This window comes from Lepidochelys kempii, chromosome 3, assembly GCF_965140285.1.
Source record: "Lepidochelys kempii isolate rLepKem1 chromosome 3, rLepKem1.hap1, whole genome shotgun sequence".
Lineage (NCBI taxonomy): Eukaryota > Metazoa > Chordata > Testudines > Cheloniidae > Lepidochelys > Lepidochelys kempii.
The window spans coordinates 113,564,339-113,582,369 of NC_136382.1; the positions used below are offsets into that span (position 1 = coordinate 113,564,339).

The 18,031-nt window shown below is 39.0% G+C and overlaps 1 protein-coding gene across 2 annotated transcripts in view; it reads left to right on the top strand.

Annotated features, from left to right (window-relative positions):
* Positions 1-18,031, top strand: part of SASH1 (SAM and SH3 domain containing 1) — a 172,362-nt gene that overhangs the window by 24,717 nt on the left and 129,614 nt on the right. For both annotated transcript variants that reach the window (XM_073337578.2, XM_073337580.2), the window contains exon 2: positions 7,117-7,245. In XM_073337578.2, coding sequence (XP_073193679.1) covers positions 7,117-7,245 — 129 coding nt within the window. The remainder of the gene's footprint in view (positions 1-7,116; positions 7,246-18,031) is intronic.

Consider the following 18,031-nt stretch of genomic DNA (forward strand, 5'->3'; position numbering starts at 1 on the left):
GCCGCTCCCCCCACCATCTGAGGTATCTGACAAAATATGGCTCTTTATGCTGTTAAACATCACGTACAAAGGAAGCTGCCAGCATATTAAACCAACTGATGTTCAGTGACTGATTAATCTTAATTTTATAATAAGTGTCAAATCATTACAATATCCCTTTGTAGTCACTCCATCAGCATGAAACATGGCAGATACTTTTTGGAATTCACATGCATATCACAGCAAATACACTACCATGGAATTCCCAGTGAATCACTGAAGCTGTGTGTTGCCCAAAACTGTTATGCATGTGCATCAAAGGATGGAAATATCGGTACACACTGGATAACCATAGAATGAAAATATTGGACAACTGCTGTTTTCAAGAAATATTTTTATTAATTGTTTGTTTTAGTTTCTGCCCCTTAAAACTATTGGATTATTTACTCTTTTGCATAACAACCAGTGATGGTCTCAGGTAGAATTTGTTTATTAAGTATATTTTACAACCTTTTTACCTGAGAATTGAGCAAAGTATATTTGGGTGAAATATCAATCTCTTGCCATGCTGCTTATGAATTTCTTCCCTTGGGAAGAATATGTGGCAATGGGATTATATAGTTAGAACATGGCAGTTTGCATGACAATCATAGCAAAATTGGTGCTAATCATTTTTTGCAGTAGGGATTCAGTTATCTATCAAGTTTGGAACATAAAAGCTGGAGTGTTTAGGGTGCATAGTTCTGTTTTGTTAAAATGCTAGTGGTGGTAATTTAGCCCAAGAGATTTAAGGAAATGCGTTTCAGTGGGCTACTGGAGAATTTATATATTTTAAACAATGACATTTTAAAAGCTCTATCTTTTTCTTGTAATCACCTGTGGTATTTTAAATGTAGGACCTACATATTTTGAGTATAGAGCATATTTGTAATAAGATGAAGGGCATTTGCAATATACAGTAAATGTAAATTACATGTGCTTTTTTTTTTTTCAATATTATCTATCTCCATGCTATTTGGTGCCTGCTAAATAAATGAAAGTGGCTTTTCAGAAATGATTTAGGCAGTTAGTCGTGCTGTAGATCAGGCCCAAAATATAAGTTTGTGTACAAGGAAAAGAGGGCCTACACAAATTAATATGCTTTCAAGATTTGTTTATTTCTATGACTTTTTTTTAAATTTTAAGCATTCCAATGAAGTGTTGGAAACTGAAAACAAAAGCCTAATGCAAGTATGTAAAAGTCAGAAAACGAAAACAACTGTGATCAAAGGTAAAACTAACCAGAGTAGATTCACGGTCCTAGCTGAATAAAATAGAAAGGATAAACAGCATGCTTGCTTTAACAAAAATAAATTTTGGTTTTAAATAGTCTTTAAACGTGATTTATAAGCATGCTGTTAACAGTAGGAGTTTTAAAAAATCTTGTCTTGGACAATTTCCTTGGCTTTTTCATCTGGAAAATGGTGACTAGAAGTTACCTATCTCACAGGCTGAGTGGCGAGTCTTTATCTTAATATTTATAAAGCGCTTTGGAAGGAAGACACAATACAAATGCAAAGCATATAATTATTATTTTATTGAATAGTTAAGTTGGAAAAGTTAGTGGATATAATGTAATGAGTAGTCAAGCAACATACAGGATCTCAAACAGGTTATCTTCTGGTTAGTACTACCTGTGATTTGGTGATGCCTAAAATGGATACAATCTTTAGTAACAATGGTTTTGAAAAAGGCATTTTCTGTCTCCATTTTCATCATGATTTTTAATAGGACTTAAAAAATGAAGGTGTGCAGTAGAGATAAATAGTATGTATTAACTTCCATCCATGGAAGAAAACTTGAATGAACATAAAAGAAACGTATAATCCCTTGCAGAATGTTGACAATATTTGTGTAACCTGTAACATGAGTGGAAGCAGCTGAGTGTGAAATGTTTGCTGTCTTTGGCCTGTATTGATTTATACAGCTGTGTTGTTTCTTATACAACAGAGAGACTCTCCAGCTGCCCCCACCCAAAAATCATAAAATAAATACTCCAGTATTGGATAAAAATGATTTGATGAACATCGTCCTTCCCAAGTTCCTGGAAACTCTGGAATTTAAGTGCATGAATTTGGAGGGTATAATCTGTCTCAATTTGAGATTACATGAGCAGAGCTCTATCCCCATGGCTGGCCATGGTGTCCTATGCTACTGGAAAAGTCAGTAACCTCCAGGTCTGTTAACTCAGTGGAAGTTGTTCCAATGGTATAATGTTCCAACACCCTGTCCCAGGCTCTGTAATCTGCCAATGCTTCTCTTCTAACAGCCTGCTTTGTTTCCTCCATCCACTTCCAAATTCATGCTGTCTTTCACACAGGTCTTGTCTTCTTCATTGCAGAGGTAACTCTCATTATACCTGCTATGTTGTTCAGGTTTGTGTGTGTGGACAGAACTTGGGTTTGAACTCGAATGCAATGTTGCTTTTAACTCAAATTAGCTGGCACATCAAGAGTATGTGCTAAATCAAAGCTTTGGCCTAACTCATCCACTGCTAATACAGTTTCTCTGTACAGTAATCCAGTTACTCTGTGCAGCTTGAGTCTCATTTCTCAGAGTGGCTGCTCTCACCCTTGGTAGGCTAACTTGGGAGGAGTTGACTCAAGGGTACATGTCTCTTCAGTGAAGACATAGCCACAGATCTCCAAGCTTGAAACCATCTCTGTTAATATAAGACAAACCTGTCCTGCTTCCTTTAAAAAAGCTTCTGCTGCCTGTCTGTTCCAGGAAGTATATAATGAGCACTTGTAATTCTTTGTTTGACATGCTTCACCTGTTGTACAGAACCATTAGTGTACAATGATGCTTTCCAAATAAAAATCTTGTGCTGGTAATGCTGCATGAACTTCTCCTGGGAAGTTGTATGGGTGGAGTTCTAGAGTAAGCCTGTTCCATGTTGCTTGTCTAATTGTAATTTAGCTTGCGATAAAGCCATATTCCTTTTTATAGCTAAGCAAAATTTCAAGTATTAAATTTGGATTTAGAGTACTTTTGGCAATTTCAGATTCACTTATTTTAAAAAAATCACTTCTCTACTTTGTAACTTTGTCTCTGTTAAATAATTCTGTTTAGAGAAAAACGTGATATTGTAAATTTTAGTTTTACAAAAGTAATTTCCCCTCTTGCTCATCTGCGATAATTGTTTTCAACTTGCTCCTCAACTCTTAGGTACTCCGAGCGCACCAGGAAATGAATAGAAACCGGTTGTACCAGGCAAGAAACTCCACGCTAGAGTTTACCTGTAACACTCAGAGCTGATAAATGCATTAATCCTTCCAGAGAAAAAATCCGCTTTCAAATCGCCCTTTCCCATTTGAAACTAGCGCAAACTATCAGCAAGAATGCAACATGCATGTGACAATTAAACAGGCAAATCTCAGTTTTGCCTGTGGTACTGTTAGGTTTCCAGTGACTCCCCTGCAGTGTGGAACTGGCAACCATAATTGCATGCCTGAACCTACAAAGGGTGGCTCTTTGTGTCTGTGTGCGTGGGATCACACGAGTAGAATCAATCAGGTATCTGACAATGCTGAAAGGAATATCTGGTTACACAAGCAGATGTACTGAGCTTGCAGCACAGGTGGAGGCTGGAGTTTTCTCATACAACTTGTTCCAGAGTGACTAATTGCATGAAACAACTGGAAGAAAAACCTTCCAGTGCATGCTTGTGCAGTCTAATTGCTAGCCAGTCAGCATGGCTGCTGCTACAGAAGAGGATGGGTATGGCTAGTGTGACCAGACCGCAAATGTGAAAAATCGGGACGGGGTGGAGGGTAATAGGAGCCTATGTGAGAAAAAGACCCAAAAATCGGGACTGTCCCTATAAAATCGGGACATCTGGTCACCCTAGATATGGCTGGCATCCTCTCGTGCCTACCTCATTTTAATCACAAAGTTACTTATATTCCATACAAATGTGGTGTCCCCTTACTTCTGTTGAAAATTATTCACCAGAAATAAAGAATCATGAAACTAAGGTTATAGAAAGTTACTGATGTGAAGGGAATGAATCTCTCCGCATTTAAGCTTTCCTGCATGAATAATTTTTGTCTTTTATCGCAGAAAGTCCCATGTTTGGGCCTTGGCAGGCTGAGGAGTATGGTGGATGGGAGTTATACAGTTATTTTAAGTGCTGATGTGACTGCTTCAACAAGTGGCATGTAGGAGATTTTTCTGTATGTGCCACACATCATTTTGAGGAAGTGTACACTACTCTGAGTTTATTGTAACGTGAAAAGTACAAAACTTTCAGGGAAACTGTGTTCGGAGTTTAGTATGTGGAAAAGTACCAGTGTAAGTAGATCCTGTGTTTTAGAATCCTAGGTATGATACTAGACTGTTTTCATTGACCATCTGGAAATCTGATCTCAAAATATAGGGTCCTGCCTTTTCTTCCTAAGCAAGAAGATGGACTAGACAGCTAAATAGGTCTTGTTCAAATTTCTGTGGTTATAGTAAGATGTGGCTCATGAATGTAGGCCTCCTTGCTATAATCTTGCTTTCTCTGTTGTTTAAACATCTGCATTGCTACTTGTATATATAATTATTTTAAAAGATTGTTTCTTGATCATTTTTTATCCAAACATTCAAGAAACAATTTTTTTTAAAAATATATAAAAGTCGCAGTTCTGATATTTAATAAGAACTATGTAGATATTTTTGCCTAAATAATAAACATTTTAGAAGAAGTATGGACAGTGCAATGGAGACACTTTAATAGAACTGAGACAGCAAAATTACACTGAGATAATAAAAACAGATTTACAGTCAATCAATTCAGAACATGAAAAGTATTTTCTTCTGCTCCTCCTGCACGCACAAAGAACAAGCTCAAAATCATATGTTCCATTTTTTAAGGATCTGTACAATAATACACATGTTAATATAATACAAAAAACAGAAAAAATACAGTATGCTACATGCATTGGTTTATAAGCTAGGATAGGTGTAATTTTATTTCTGTTGTCAGTTCTATGTTCATTGCTGCAAAACAACTGCTTGGTTTTCCTCCCCTTTACATTCATGTTACAAACAAATTGAGTTTGAAATGGGTTCTATATTTCATTTCAACAATGCAGCCTAGTTCCAAACCTCTACATTGTTTGATTTTAAAGGCATATATTAATATTCTATATTGGCTTCAATGGGCAAATAACTAATCTATAGGAACCTTGCTAACCCATCCCGTTGGAATGACAATTGTCATTGGAATGACAGTATTTGGCCAGTGGATAGGGCATTTAGGAATCAAGAGACCTATATTCTGTTTCTACTTCTGATACTGGCTTCTCTTTGTGACTTTGAGCAAAGTTGGATGGCTAAAGTTAGGCACCCAAATCAGCATCTCTGAATATTGAGCTGGTATTAGTTGCTTAAATATCGATTAGGGCACCTGATTTAATTGTGAATTTTGCCCTTCACAACTCAGAGTAATACTCTTTCTTTGGTAAAGATATTTTAGATCCACTTTCTGTAAAGCAACTTATATTAATGTTAGGTGTCATTATGTATTAATATTGACTATTTCAACCTGAATTCTTATGCTCATCAATTAAGACACTAGTAAAATGCTCTGTACTCTTAATAAATTCACCTTCCACACAATATTAGACCCCGTATTTTAGTATCGCATAAAACATAGTTCTTCCTTCTGGTTTTTTTCCCCTGAGAGGATCTTTGCTGTTTTTCCAGTGTTTCATATTTTCCAAATATGGTTTTCACACCATAAAGAAAGGCAATTATCATTTTTATAATGATCTGATGCTTTGTGGCTGTGAAAAAGTCCAATGTCTGATAAGTTAGAATTTTAATTTCATCTCACCCTAGAGATGCAGTATTGATGAAATCGTGTCAGAGCGAGGCAGCAGGACTCCCCTCTGAAATATCTTGTGGATTAACACTAGATTGTTATTTCCAGCTTTATTGATTTTCATAGCAGAAGTTAAAAAATGTTTTAAGGAGAATGGGTCATGTTGGCTGTGCTCTCTGTCCTTTTCTAACATCTAAATTCTGATACAATGGTCAACTAGTAGTGTCCTTATGGGTGACAGAAACTTGCCTGTTAATGACAGGTTTCAGAGTAGCAGCCATGTTAGTCTGTATTCGCAAAAAGAAAAGGAGTACGTGTGGCACCTTAGAGAGACTAACAAATTTATTTGAGCATAAGCTTTCGTGAGCTACAGCTCACTTCATCAGACCCATCCGATGAAGTGAGCTGTAGCTCACGAAAGCTTATGCTCAAATAAATTTGTTAGTCTCTCTAAGGTGCCACACGTACTCCTTTTCTTTTTGCCTGTTAATGATGGTTGTACTGGGACAATTTGCAGTCTTGCTCATTGTGCTTGTAAGTGAAGAGTATGATGATTGAAGTGTTGTTGTTTACTATTGTCAGAGACAACAGAGCCACTCCCAGCAAATAATGGTATATGCAGTGAAGGAAATGTTCTCAATTGGGACCGCTGGGTTAGGCTGAAGGCTGGTGGTGGGATGAGTGGCTGGGTGCCTAAGACACCTAAGTGAGCTTGGATATGTGTTGGAGTGCCTGGTGTAGCAAGGAATGGACTGGAGTAGTAGTTTCTTGGGCGTCATTATTTCCCTGCCAGGTGTTGCTGTCGTCTGTATGACCTAGACACTTGCATGGCCCCCTTCTCACAGTATGTGAACACCCACACCCTGTGCTCACCAGCTGCTCTTCTGGTTGCCACCCTGCAGGGAGAGCAGGAGTGGCCTGCAGAGAAGGTGCAGCAACCCCCATTGCCCAGAAGAGGAACTATAAGGAAATCCCTGCTGGATATGGGTTATTCCAACAAAGGGGTTGGGAATCCATGAAAGGGGGCTTCAGGAATGAATGTGATGCCAAAGGTATGCCCCTTAGCTGCCATAATGTCAGCTTTTGTCCATTCCACATCAGTAATATAATAGAAAACACTCACTCTAAAGAAGCAAGCCACAGCCCTGAGCAATGACAATTTCAGTAAATTTTATATTAATAAGATGGCCTGATAATTCCATTTCATGTGTAATCACCGTGCTTACTTTTCAAATCTGACGTTTTTTAACTTTGATTAAGCTTTTGTTTTCATTGTGTCTTCTCCATAGGACGGGTCATTGGGTAACATTGATGACCTGGCACAGCAGTACGCAGATTACTATAACACCTGTTTTACTGATGTGTGTGAGAGGATGGAGGAGCTGCGCAAACGGAGGGTTTCTCAAGACCTTGATATGGTAAGTGGAGCAGCTACAACTTTCCATCCCAGGCATTTCTTGCATACGCTACTGATGGAATACTCAGCATTGCAGCTCAGGGAAATAGGGCTGAGAGCGCACACGGGTGCCCACAGACGAACACTTCCAAGCTGAAGGTCTTAATTATTTTTGTGGGAAATAGTGGGATTGGTCTATTGATATTATTCATTAGGTTGCAGATTGCATTAGCTTATTACTGGTATCTTTTTGCTTACACAGATTTCCTTACAGAAGTTGACTGAGATGGAAGAAAATGCTTGCTTTAATATGAGAGAAATTAGTTATTTCTTTGCTCAAGGATGTTTTCAGTATGGTTATTAGGAAATATAACTTCGTTTCTAAACCCTATATTATATTATTTTAAAACGTAGCTCCTCACAACTGTAAAATGTTGTCTTTTATTCAGGTCTCCCAAACTGAAGCAGTCTGTACACAGATACTGGTCCTGCATTAGGATACAGTAGAGTCCCAGAGAAGTTAGTCTGTCTCTTCAGAAGCATATAGTTCCACACTAGCTGAAACGGATGTAGGCATGGACCACAGTTGTCAGAGTGCTTTTGTGTTTTTATTGTAAAGAAAATCTTTTTCTCAAAAGAGCCCATTCTAAAATTTAAGTGAGATTCTTTCGTTGTTTGGCAATTGCTAATTGTTTCCTCTTTTCTTTTGTTTACATTAGTTAGCCTGATTGCTGAACAAATACCTATGTGGAATGTACAGTAAATATTATTACTTATAATACTTTTTCATTATAAAGGTTTTTTTTATAGGTTTTCAGAGTATCAGTAAGAATCCTTCTATTGTATAGAAACATGTTCAGGTCTTAAAATTTCACAGAATGTTGGGATCACTTCAGTAATGTTTCTTAACCTTGGACCTTGGCTTTTTTAATTTTGTCATGATAATGTTTGAGTAATAAATGTAGGAACCAATAAACCAAAGTAGTTCGCAAAGACACAGAGCTTACATACCATGAGCAGTGAAGTCAATCACTGTTAGTTCATAACAGCTGTGATGTCTTATAGTACATATCAAAGACATAGGAGTATATGCTGTCACATTAATACTTTACACCTCTATAGTGCCATCTACCCAGAGATCTCAAAGGGCCTTTCAGACAAAACTACTATGCAGTGGAGCATCCCTATTTTGTACAGGTAAACTGAGGTGCAGATGACTTGCTGTTGATTCACAAGCCAGTGGCAAAGCCAAGAATAGACTCGGGTCACTTGACTCTCACTCCTGTACTTTCACTGCAAGACCATTCACCCCTTCAGATAGTCCAATATTGTGAAACACCTAACATGCAGAGGAGGCTTGTGAGCCTCCTGAATTTGGTTTGTAGACTTTTGGATGCATGTATTTACTGTCTTAATAGCACAGAGAAGCAGAATACTACCATCTTTCCCTTCCCCACCTCCCCGCCCCACCTCCACCTGATCCATAGTATAGACAGCCAAGTGACTCTGGGAGCAATTAGTGACTTTCTGTTGCTGCAGCAGTTGTGGTTTATGAGATGGACCACATAGGGCTGCTTTCTTTCTTTGAGTCCAGCAGCCCTGCCACATAAAAAACTCTCATTGACTTCAGTGGGAGTTGTGCAAATGGAAGAGCTTCAGAATCCGGCCATAAGAAAATAACCTCCTGTGCTCAACTGAAGTTAGTTAATCCTTCTTGATTTATTTTTTTAAATGGAAACAATATTTCATTTTTAGCATGATTACCATGGTGTAACAAATTAAAAACTGTGAAGAAAAAGCTTTCATGCTGAAGTTTTGAATGTTTAAGATTTGCATGCAACTCTGTTGCGGGGGGCTCCGTATGGAACATTCCACAGCGTGCAAACAGCGGAGCCTTCTGCATGAATAAGTGAATGGAACAGTTTAGCGGTTCAATCTAATCGCGAGATACCATGCTGTCTTCCAAACTGCCTTAGTGACTATTCCAGATAAGCTTTGACAGTTATAAAATCTCCTTCCTGGCACTCAGGAATTTTGGAAGGCAGCTTCTGTGCTGGGTAACGAAGCATGCGTTCTGGCTGGAGAGAACTCCCTTCCATTTAGACAGATGGGCCTAATTTGGCTCTCTTCATTCCAGAGCTCCAGAAAGCAGTCTGGGGAAAGCCATCTGAGCTTAATTAGCTCACATCAAAGATGCAGAACTTCGTGGTGGGTTAAAAAGATATGAGCTAATGCAAGTCAGATCTGTGAGTGATTTCACCAGCTGTTGCTTTCAAAGGGAAGTTAGTCTGAAAAGTGGCTGTGCAAAAATGGCATCTTTCAGTGGCTTCTGCGTCAAATGTGCTCACTTTATGAATAAAAAGGATAACTTTTTTTGAACTGTTAGCCCTACGAGCTAGGTAGAGAGAGCCTAGTGGTTGAAAATCAAATTTAATGTTACATCCATTCTCAGTACAATGATAAAAGTTTTTGGGACATCAGCTAGCCATTCTGTTGATAATGCACTCTTCCACAGCTATGTTGTCCCAGCAGTGCTGACAGCAGCAAAATTTTTGTGGTTGCAAACTTTACTTGCAGGGTACATGAGGAGCAGGTGAGGGTCATGTCAGTAATACATTGTTGATTAATAGATTAATATTACTATCTACAACTCTGCTTTAAGCTTGGAGTTGATTTAAATTGAAGAGCAGATGAAAGTGGCTTGAGGAGCACCCAGAAAACAGGAGAAATAGTGTCCCATTCATTTTTGTCTGAGATTTTAACCACAGCTTGCTGCTGAATTTTCTTTTAGGGCTGTTTTAGCCTGCCACTGTACTACAAAAGCTATTCTTATTAAGTAGGGGGTTGCACATGTCATAACCTGTGTAGGCTAAGCTTAGTGCAAGTTATTGTTAATAATGTATGTTCCAGAAGCACCCAAAGGCTCCTGTCAGGACTAGGACCTCACTGTGCTGAGTGTTCTTATAAATGCAGATGATCTGTCACAGTGATCTTATAATTTAAAATACAAAGGGTGGGGATGGAGATCTAACATACAGGTAAATGAAGATGGCACAGTTTTGTTAGTTATGTATAGATCCTAGTGACTTGTTCAGATGAAAGTCATTGTCTTTTGAAGTCCAGTCACTGAAGGGAAGAAATCCGAAAGGATGGACTCTTTACTGGTGCTGCCCTATATACTGAGAGTTTTAATTTTCTGGGGAGAAAGTTTTGATATCTTAGTTCTAAATTTTGCTCTGTAATCAGCTCTCCAGCCATGCCTATCAGACCATGTCCATTTTGATCTGGATGTCCTGCTCCAGTTTGGAACAAAAAGCACACAGCGAAATTGTTCTGGAGAACAGTATATCTTGCATCAACAGAGCGGTGGCTGCAGATGGATGGCGGCTGCAGATAGATGGAAAGCAGCGTTCTATAAACAAGGATTATTGTTCCAAACTGTAATGTTATCAAGGCTTTTTAGTTGGTCCCTAACCACAATAACTGTATTTTGCATTTGGATTTTTGCCTTTGTTTTTATAATGGCGAATATGCTGGGTTTTGGGGCATTAGTGTTTGTGAACAGCAAGGGAGTTACCCACGTTTGCAAACATTTGGCCTGTTCCTGCACACCATGTGTTTTCTTGGCTGGGGAAAACTGCAGACAGAATAGATTGTGGCTTTTCAAGCCTGTAATGGATGGATCACTGGTAATATTCAACTGGACATCTGTTAAAATGGAGTTATGGACAGAAAAATGACTCTGAAAATGGCACCTTGTTACTGCTCATATCTGTTTCCCCTGAGTCTTTGGAGATGTATCTGCTCAGTTTACTGACATAAACAAGTTTGTAGTGCTGTCAGCAGGGCACCACAGAAATGATATAGCTGTGAAAGAGCATACATTGTCATCCATCACCGACAATCACCAGCTAAGTTCTGATTCCAGGATCTCTATTGTGGCTGATGATCTGTAAGGCAAAGAAAATACAGCTTGAGATTCAGATAGATTGAGTTTGTGCTTGTCACCTGCAAATGAGAAAAATGTTTGGACTTGTAAGCTGCTCAAATTAAAGACGGATGTCATTGAGAAGCAATAAATAAGGAACACAGATATGCCACTTTCGTTTTTCCTTTTTAATAATCTCTTATAAATATTTTCATATGGATATCCAGTATCTTTTAATATATACATTGTAAATCCACCCTCCTAATCCCTTATGTTCTTAAAGTGAGTGTGTGTGTGTATATATATATTATATATACACACATACACACACACACGCGTGCGCGCATGTATAATGTCAGAAAATACAAATGAACACAAAACAAAACCTTTTTTCACCACCAGCACACTTAGGGTATGTAATCTTTGTATGCCACTGTGACTATGTGCATAGTTCTGAAAGGTGCTGGGCACCAATTGTTGGTTCACAAATTCTGTGTGCAGCGAGGAAAAGTGGGGGAAGATGGCACAAATAGGTCAATTCATTAGCTTTCACCTCTGGAGAGATGGATTTAGATCACATGGGAAATGAGATCATCCACTCTCTAGTGAATGTTTGGCCATATCACAGAACTACCATACTGGTTGTTGATGAGGCTAATTGAGCTAGTCTTTGCACAAGAGATACCCAGATTAGAATGGCCATGTATGTTGTAGGCCACAATTGATGTGTATTTAGGGAACTGTGTGTGTTAAAGTACCTACCTGCATTATACCCAGTTCCGGGTGAAAGTAACTTAAAGGACTTACCGGTACACCAGAGTTCTGGGTGGGGGTGGGGCCTTTAAATCCGTGGGCCTTTTAAATCCCTGCCGGAGCAGTAGCTGCGGTAGCAGTGGCTTGAGCCCCGGGCCCTTTAAATTGCCTCCAGAGCCCCGCTGCCGGAGCCCTGGGCCCTTACCATGGGGTTCTGACTGCGATTTAAAGGGCCAGGGGCTCTGCTGTGGTAGTGGCAGCCAGGAGCCCCAGGCCCTTTAAATCACCGCCCGATCCCCGCTCCCGGCCACCGCCACTACTCTGGGGCTCCAGCAGCAGGGCTCTGACCACAATTTAAAGGGTCTGGGGCTCTGGCTGCTGCTGGGAGCCCCGAGACCTTTAAATCGCCGGCCTGGGGAAGCTGCCGCCTGCTGGTACAGTCGGCGATGGACTGGACCGTCTGTCTTTCACCTCTGCCCAGTTCTGTTTGTTTCTGCTGTTCACATATATTAAATTCAGTGTCTCCTAAAGTAGATGGGTGTTTCTTACCACGAAACTGGTTGTCTCTGCTCTTCAAATTCAGGATTATCTTTTTTTCTTTGGTTAGTACTGTTGGGATGCTTCCATTTCACTGGAACAGGATTCACTGTTTTGTTTTGTCTTGTTTCCTGCACTGGGCTCCCCAAAATATAAACAACATTTGGGTTTGTTTAAAAAAAAATGTAGAGAACAGAAGACGAACTCTGTACAGAACACGCAGATAAAACCTTCATAAGTGTGGAGAGTTTGCAAGCCTTATTAGTCAGACACACACACATGAAGCAGAAGTAGTGGAACACCTGAACTTCTAAAGAATTTATTTGCTGCAAACTAGTTCAAAAATGGTTTGTGCCTGTATATGATGGATGTAATGTGGATTTAATGTATTGGCAGCCCCAGGCACACAACTTCTTAGGCTTTATCTACACTAGTAAAATTCATGAGCATTTTTCTTCACCAGTAGGAGGAACAATGGAAGCTGTAGACAGGGAGCCAAGCATTTTTAGCATTATGCCATCTGACTGCACTTGGGCTCTGCTTCAACATTAAGCACATGCCTGACTTTAAGCATGGGAATAAAGCAAGGCATGTATTTAAGTACCATGCTGAACCAGAGCCTAAGATAAAAGGGTGGTAAAAACACCTGCACTTTCTCTATGCTAGCACCACCATTGCTACCTCTGCTGGAGCTGAACCAATGCAGGGGGAAAAAAACCTGATCAATCCTACCTTAGAATCCTATTAAAACTCCTTAAGCAAAACACATCTATTTTGCAGGCAAAATGAGATGGCTGTACAGGCTGGAAATTTGGCAGATGTGGAGTAATGGTTATTTTGGGGACCTTAACTACACATTTCCATACATTTATATTTGTGGGGGTTTTTTGTTTTGTTTTTTTGAAGTATAACCTCAGTTTGGCATTTCCAGGTTTTCTAGCATTTGCATTTTTTTGACATCCCCAAAAGGGATGGTTCTCTTTAGTGACTGGTAGATACTTAGTCTTAACTCTCCTTTACTCAAGTCTCTCCTCCCCCTCCCCCATTTTGTTTAATATGTGGTGTAAATAGGTAGCTCACATTTATCAAATATTATTTAGTAATTATGGTAACAGAATCCCTCCAGATATGTAAGCCGGTTTGTCTACTAGTTTCAATCTTATAGCACCATCTCTAGTGATTTTCTTGTTTTTTTTAAATTCAGCAGGACTTCTACTTTGAACCAAAATGAATTGAATTTGTTCTCACTGTGCTGTTTGGCCTTAGAAAGGTTGCATATCTGCTGGCACCGGCAAACTGGATTTTTATTAACTCTGTGATCTAATCTAATCAGAACCTGAGGACTTGATAGAGAAAAAACTTGGGTTTGGTGACTTCAATTCCTTCTGTGTCCCGTCCCCCATGTAGGAGATAACAAAAAGGAAACAATCATGTTACCCAATGTAAAAATGGCAGGTAAATTTCATTACGGGAATAAAACCACTTTTGTAAAAATAAGAAACAACAACAAAATAAATACAAAATAAACAAGCAGACAGGAAGACATCTCTTTAAAATAACTATCCAAACCTACAACAAACACGCTTTTTGTGGTATGCAGCTGGGTTTATTTCTCATTTGCATATGATTAGAAGAATTCCAAAACGCCAGTCAGATTGACACTAATCTGAGAAAGATAGCAAATGCAAGCGGGCGCCACAGAGGGGGGGAGGGGGGTAAGAGAGCTTCCAGAATGCTGTGGAGTTATTCATCAGCATCTCGGAACACTGTGCAATGTACCAATGTTTTTCAGACAGCTACTACTTGTGAGTAGGTGGCCCCAGCTGCAGGAAAAGATGGGTTAGTACTGATGACTTGCTAGATACAGTGGTTGCATTTATAAAGTGGCTACGTGGAGGAGTAGGGTCTAATAAAATGGCAGCCAATATTTACTTAAAATGTGCATTTGATGGTTCAGTGTCTGAGATTTCTTAGTGGTTTTGTAATCAGTTTGGGCCAAAGTCTGATATCCTTGTTGAACAGAGTGCTGCTAGACTAGAGGAAGAGTATCAGAATCTGGTCTAAGATGAAGGTGCTAAAACAAAGAATGGAATCTCCTAGGAAAATGTAATCCCTCGCCAGCACATCCATGCTTTTCCCTTCCTTTGTAACAATGTGTTGTTGTGTTTTTTTTTTTAAAGTTAAATACAACTCTGTTAGCAGATTCCTTCTTTCACCCCGGGAGTTGTTGCTCAAACACTTCAGTCAATGTATCCACATATGTTGACTCTGACCTACAATAGAGATTCAAAATGTCAGCCCAGCCCCGCACTTGCTTCTGTGTTTCCTAAGCTTCTGAATAAATTAGCAAAGCCTCTGATCCTTGAGGAATAATAAAGATGTTGTTTTAGATAAATGTTCAGAACTCACTCCGGTATTCAAAATGTGTAGCTGTAGCACCAGTATCAGCCTTGTGGGTCACCCAAGAAATGTACGGATCCTCCTCGAGAGTGTGTTCTGAAACAAATTAGAACCACATTGTGAATATTTGTGAACATCTGGATATGTTTCCCCCCCACCCAGCAGATTTGTCCCTCCAATAAAGCTGCCCAGAGGGAGAGAGACTTCCATCTGTGAACTCAAGGAGATTGGTTTCTCTTTTGCCTCTGTCCCTTCTCTTCTTTGAGATATAGATTCTGATGTTGCACAGTTACACTCCTTTGATCTCTTGATCTTTTATAGCATTGTGTAAATCCTTTATTTTTGGCAATGTCGTCTGAAGCAGACACAGACAGTTCCGTATCAAACAAGGTAGTTTGTGATTGTAGGGAGATAGAAGTTAGTTTGGAGAGACTGATCAGTAACCAAAGTCGTCATGCAATCTTTGCATTCCCCAAGATAAAAAAATGAATGACTATCAACTAAGACCCCCGCTCCCCTATTATTTATACTATAATAAGTTTTGCATCTTACATAAGGAAGCAAAGCAATGTGAGATTACTATGGCCGGTAGGTCCCTACCTCTTAATTTTTGGTTATTAAAGTAAATTGGGTTATGGAAGTAATGACATATATTATATACATATATGTGAATATGAACTGGCAATACTTTGCAAAAGGATTGAATTTCATCATTTTAGCAAAAGGATTAATTGATAGAACTTCCGGTATTGCTGGGCATGACAGGCAAAATGAGGTGGGGATTTAGAATAAATTCTTTCCTAATGGTAAATCTCGCAGCAGCAACACTTGGAATGTGAGACTGCCCCCATTAAAAACGCTGGTTAATAATAATCGCTTTAAATCTGTCTGCTACCTGTTGTTGCAGAATTCCTTGAAGAGACGACTGTAATCAGTTGGTTTAGGTCTATATGGGGAGTTAAGCTAAAGACTTAGATAAAGCAGGAACAAGAAATCAAAGAGAAGAAGAATCAAATTAGAGAAGCTTTGTCCAAGACAAATTAAGGTGATAAGAAAACAATAAGTGGAAGAACTTTTTTCTGAGTGATAGATAGAGAACTGACTGAAAGTTTTGTCTGTCTGTCTCTCTCTCTCTCTCTCTCTCTCTGTTTATGTATGTGCTCATGTGTCCCCCCTCACCATAGTATCTGAGCTGATACAGTCCTGCTTCACAGCAGCCTTTGAGAGAAAAGCTAGCTTAAAGCTGTACGGCATGTGAGAGCCACTGCAAAGTCATGTAAGTGAGGGGCAGAAAAGAATTTGAGCATTGGAAGTCATATGTTCATATTAAGTTCATATGTTTCATATTATCAACCATACCAAAATAATTGAAGGCCAAGTAATTAGAGCCTTTAGTTGCTAGCCTACAAGAAATCTATCAAAATATTTTTATTTAATCTTTGTATAGCATGTTCGATCTTCAAAGCACTTTACAAACATTAATTAAGTTACCAGCCCTAAAGGGTGTGATGAAAGTTAAGTGCCATTGTCCCTGGTGTGTGTGTGTGGTTTTTTTTGTGGGTTTTTTTTTTTTTAAACAGATGGGTAAATTAAGGCCTCATCTGCTCTTGGATTTCAACCACTGGTGAAGCTGTATCCATGGAAATTTCACTAGTTTAGCCACAGTTTTCATCACGGTACCACAATAATGACACAATTTTAAATTCAGAGCAACTAGGTTACAAACAATGAAGTTAGTCTGTATTTAAACCGGTGTAACGAAGAGCAGACTTTGGCTACAGGAGTTAATTATCTTGTCCAAGGACAGTGAGTCAGAGCTAGGAAAAGAATTTGGCATATGACTAGATTAGTCACGGGGTGTGAATGCAACTCGTGTAGACGTATTCAGCCTGGCTCTCGTCTAGCTAGCTCGGGTAACGGAGCAGTGAAGCTGCGGCAAAGTATGCTGTCGCTTGGGTAACTATCAAGGGTTCTGGGCAGGCTTGTGCAGCCTGTAGTGAAGTAGCTTCATGCTGCGGTACCCAGACTAGCTAGATGAAAGTGATTGAAGTATCGACATACCTTCTAGCTCAAGTCTCATGTTAGTCCACTAGCCCACACTAAAACAGAAGATATCCTGTTCAGAAAGCTCATTAAATGTTTCCCTGAGTTGTGTAGAATGGGAATTTTTTAATTGAATTATACTACTTTGCTCTGTTGCATACAGAGTCTGGAGTTGAGCAAAGAGGTTAAATAACACTGCAAAACTATAGAATTGATGAGGTCTCTATTATTTGACAGCAGGTAGACCACCATCTCCAAATCCCTGCCCCAAATGGCTCTCTTTGCCTGATTTAGAAAGGTGATGGTAGTCTTGTATAGACACCAAACCAGAGAGGTGCATTACCTCATTGTGAAATTAGCATGGATTTTCACTTGGATAACGTCATTAGATGACCCTAGAGATATCCTCAAAGAAATAAAGGTGGTGTTTGCGGTCCTTTTAGGCTCCAAGGTGATGAGTACCTCAGAAATGTGATTACTGTGCTGAAAATTAAATTAATCTTAAGAATCAGTTATAAAACTCATGCTTTTGGACTTTATTTGCATATATTAGGCAAGATAGGGTTGGAACTTGTGAAAGCACTAGAATATACTTAACACTCCCTTTATTTGAAAGCTCTGTATTATCTCTGAGGTTTCTTACCCTGGGACTCCTCAGTCACAAACTTTTAATTTTGTGAGCAAGGGGAGACCCATGTTTTCTTATCTTTTATAGATTTTCCTTTAGTGTGAAGCATTTGATAGTGAGACCTGAAACTCTTTGAGAAACAATTCTTTGTACAATCCAGAAGAAGAGCTGTAGTCCAGACAGCTATAAAGCCAACCGCATAGTGTTCAGTTAATTGAAAAATCGATGAACGTATTGAGGTGCTAAATATAGATTAGGAGCCTCTAATTCTGGCTGTTTTAAATATAAAATATATTTGATTTGTGATTAAGAATATAATTTTTAATCCATTTGAAATTTGTCCATAATCTTGAATAGGTAGGCTGTCCTTTTCTGTTTTTAAGCCTTTTAAAACATCCTTTAATCAATTAATTTGCATCAGAAGAAAGATGGACCTAAAGGAATCTGAATCAAGCCAAAGAAAATTTAGACTCAATGTCAGGAAAACTATCTGTTTAGATCTATTTGATAATGGAAAAG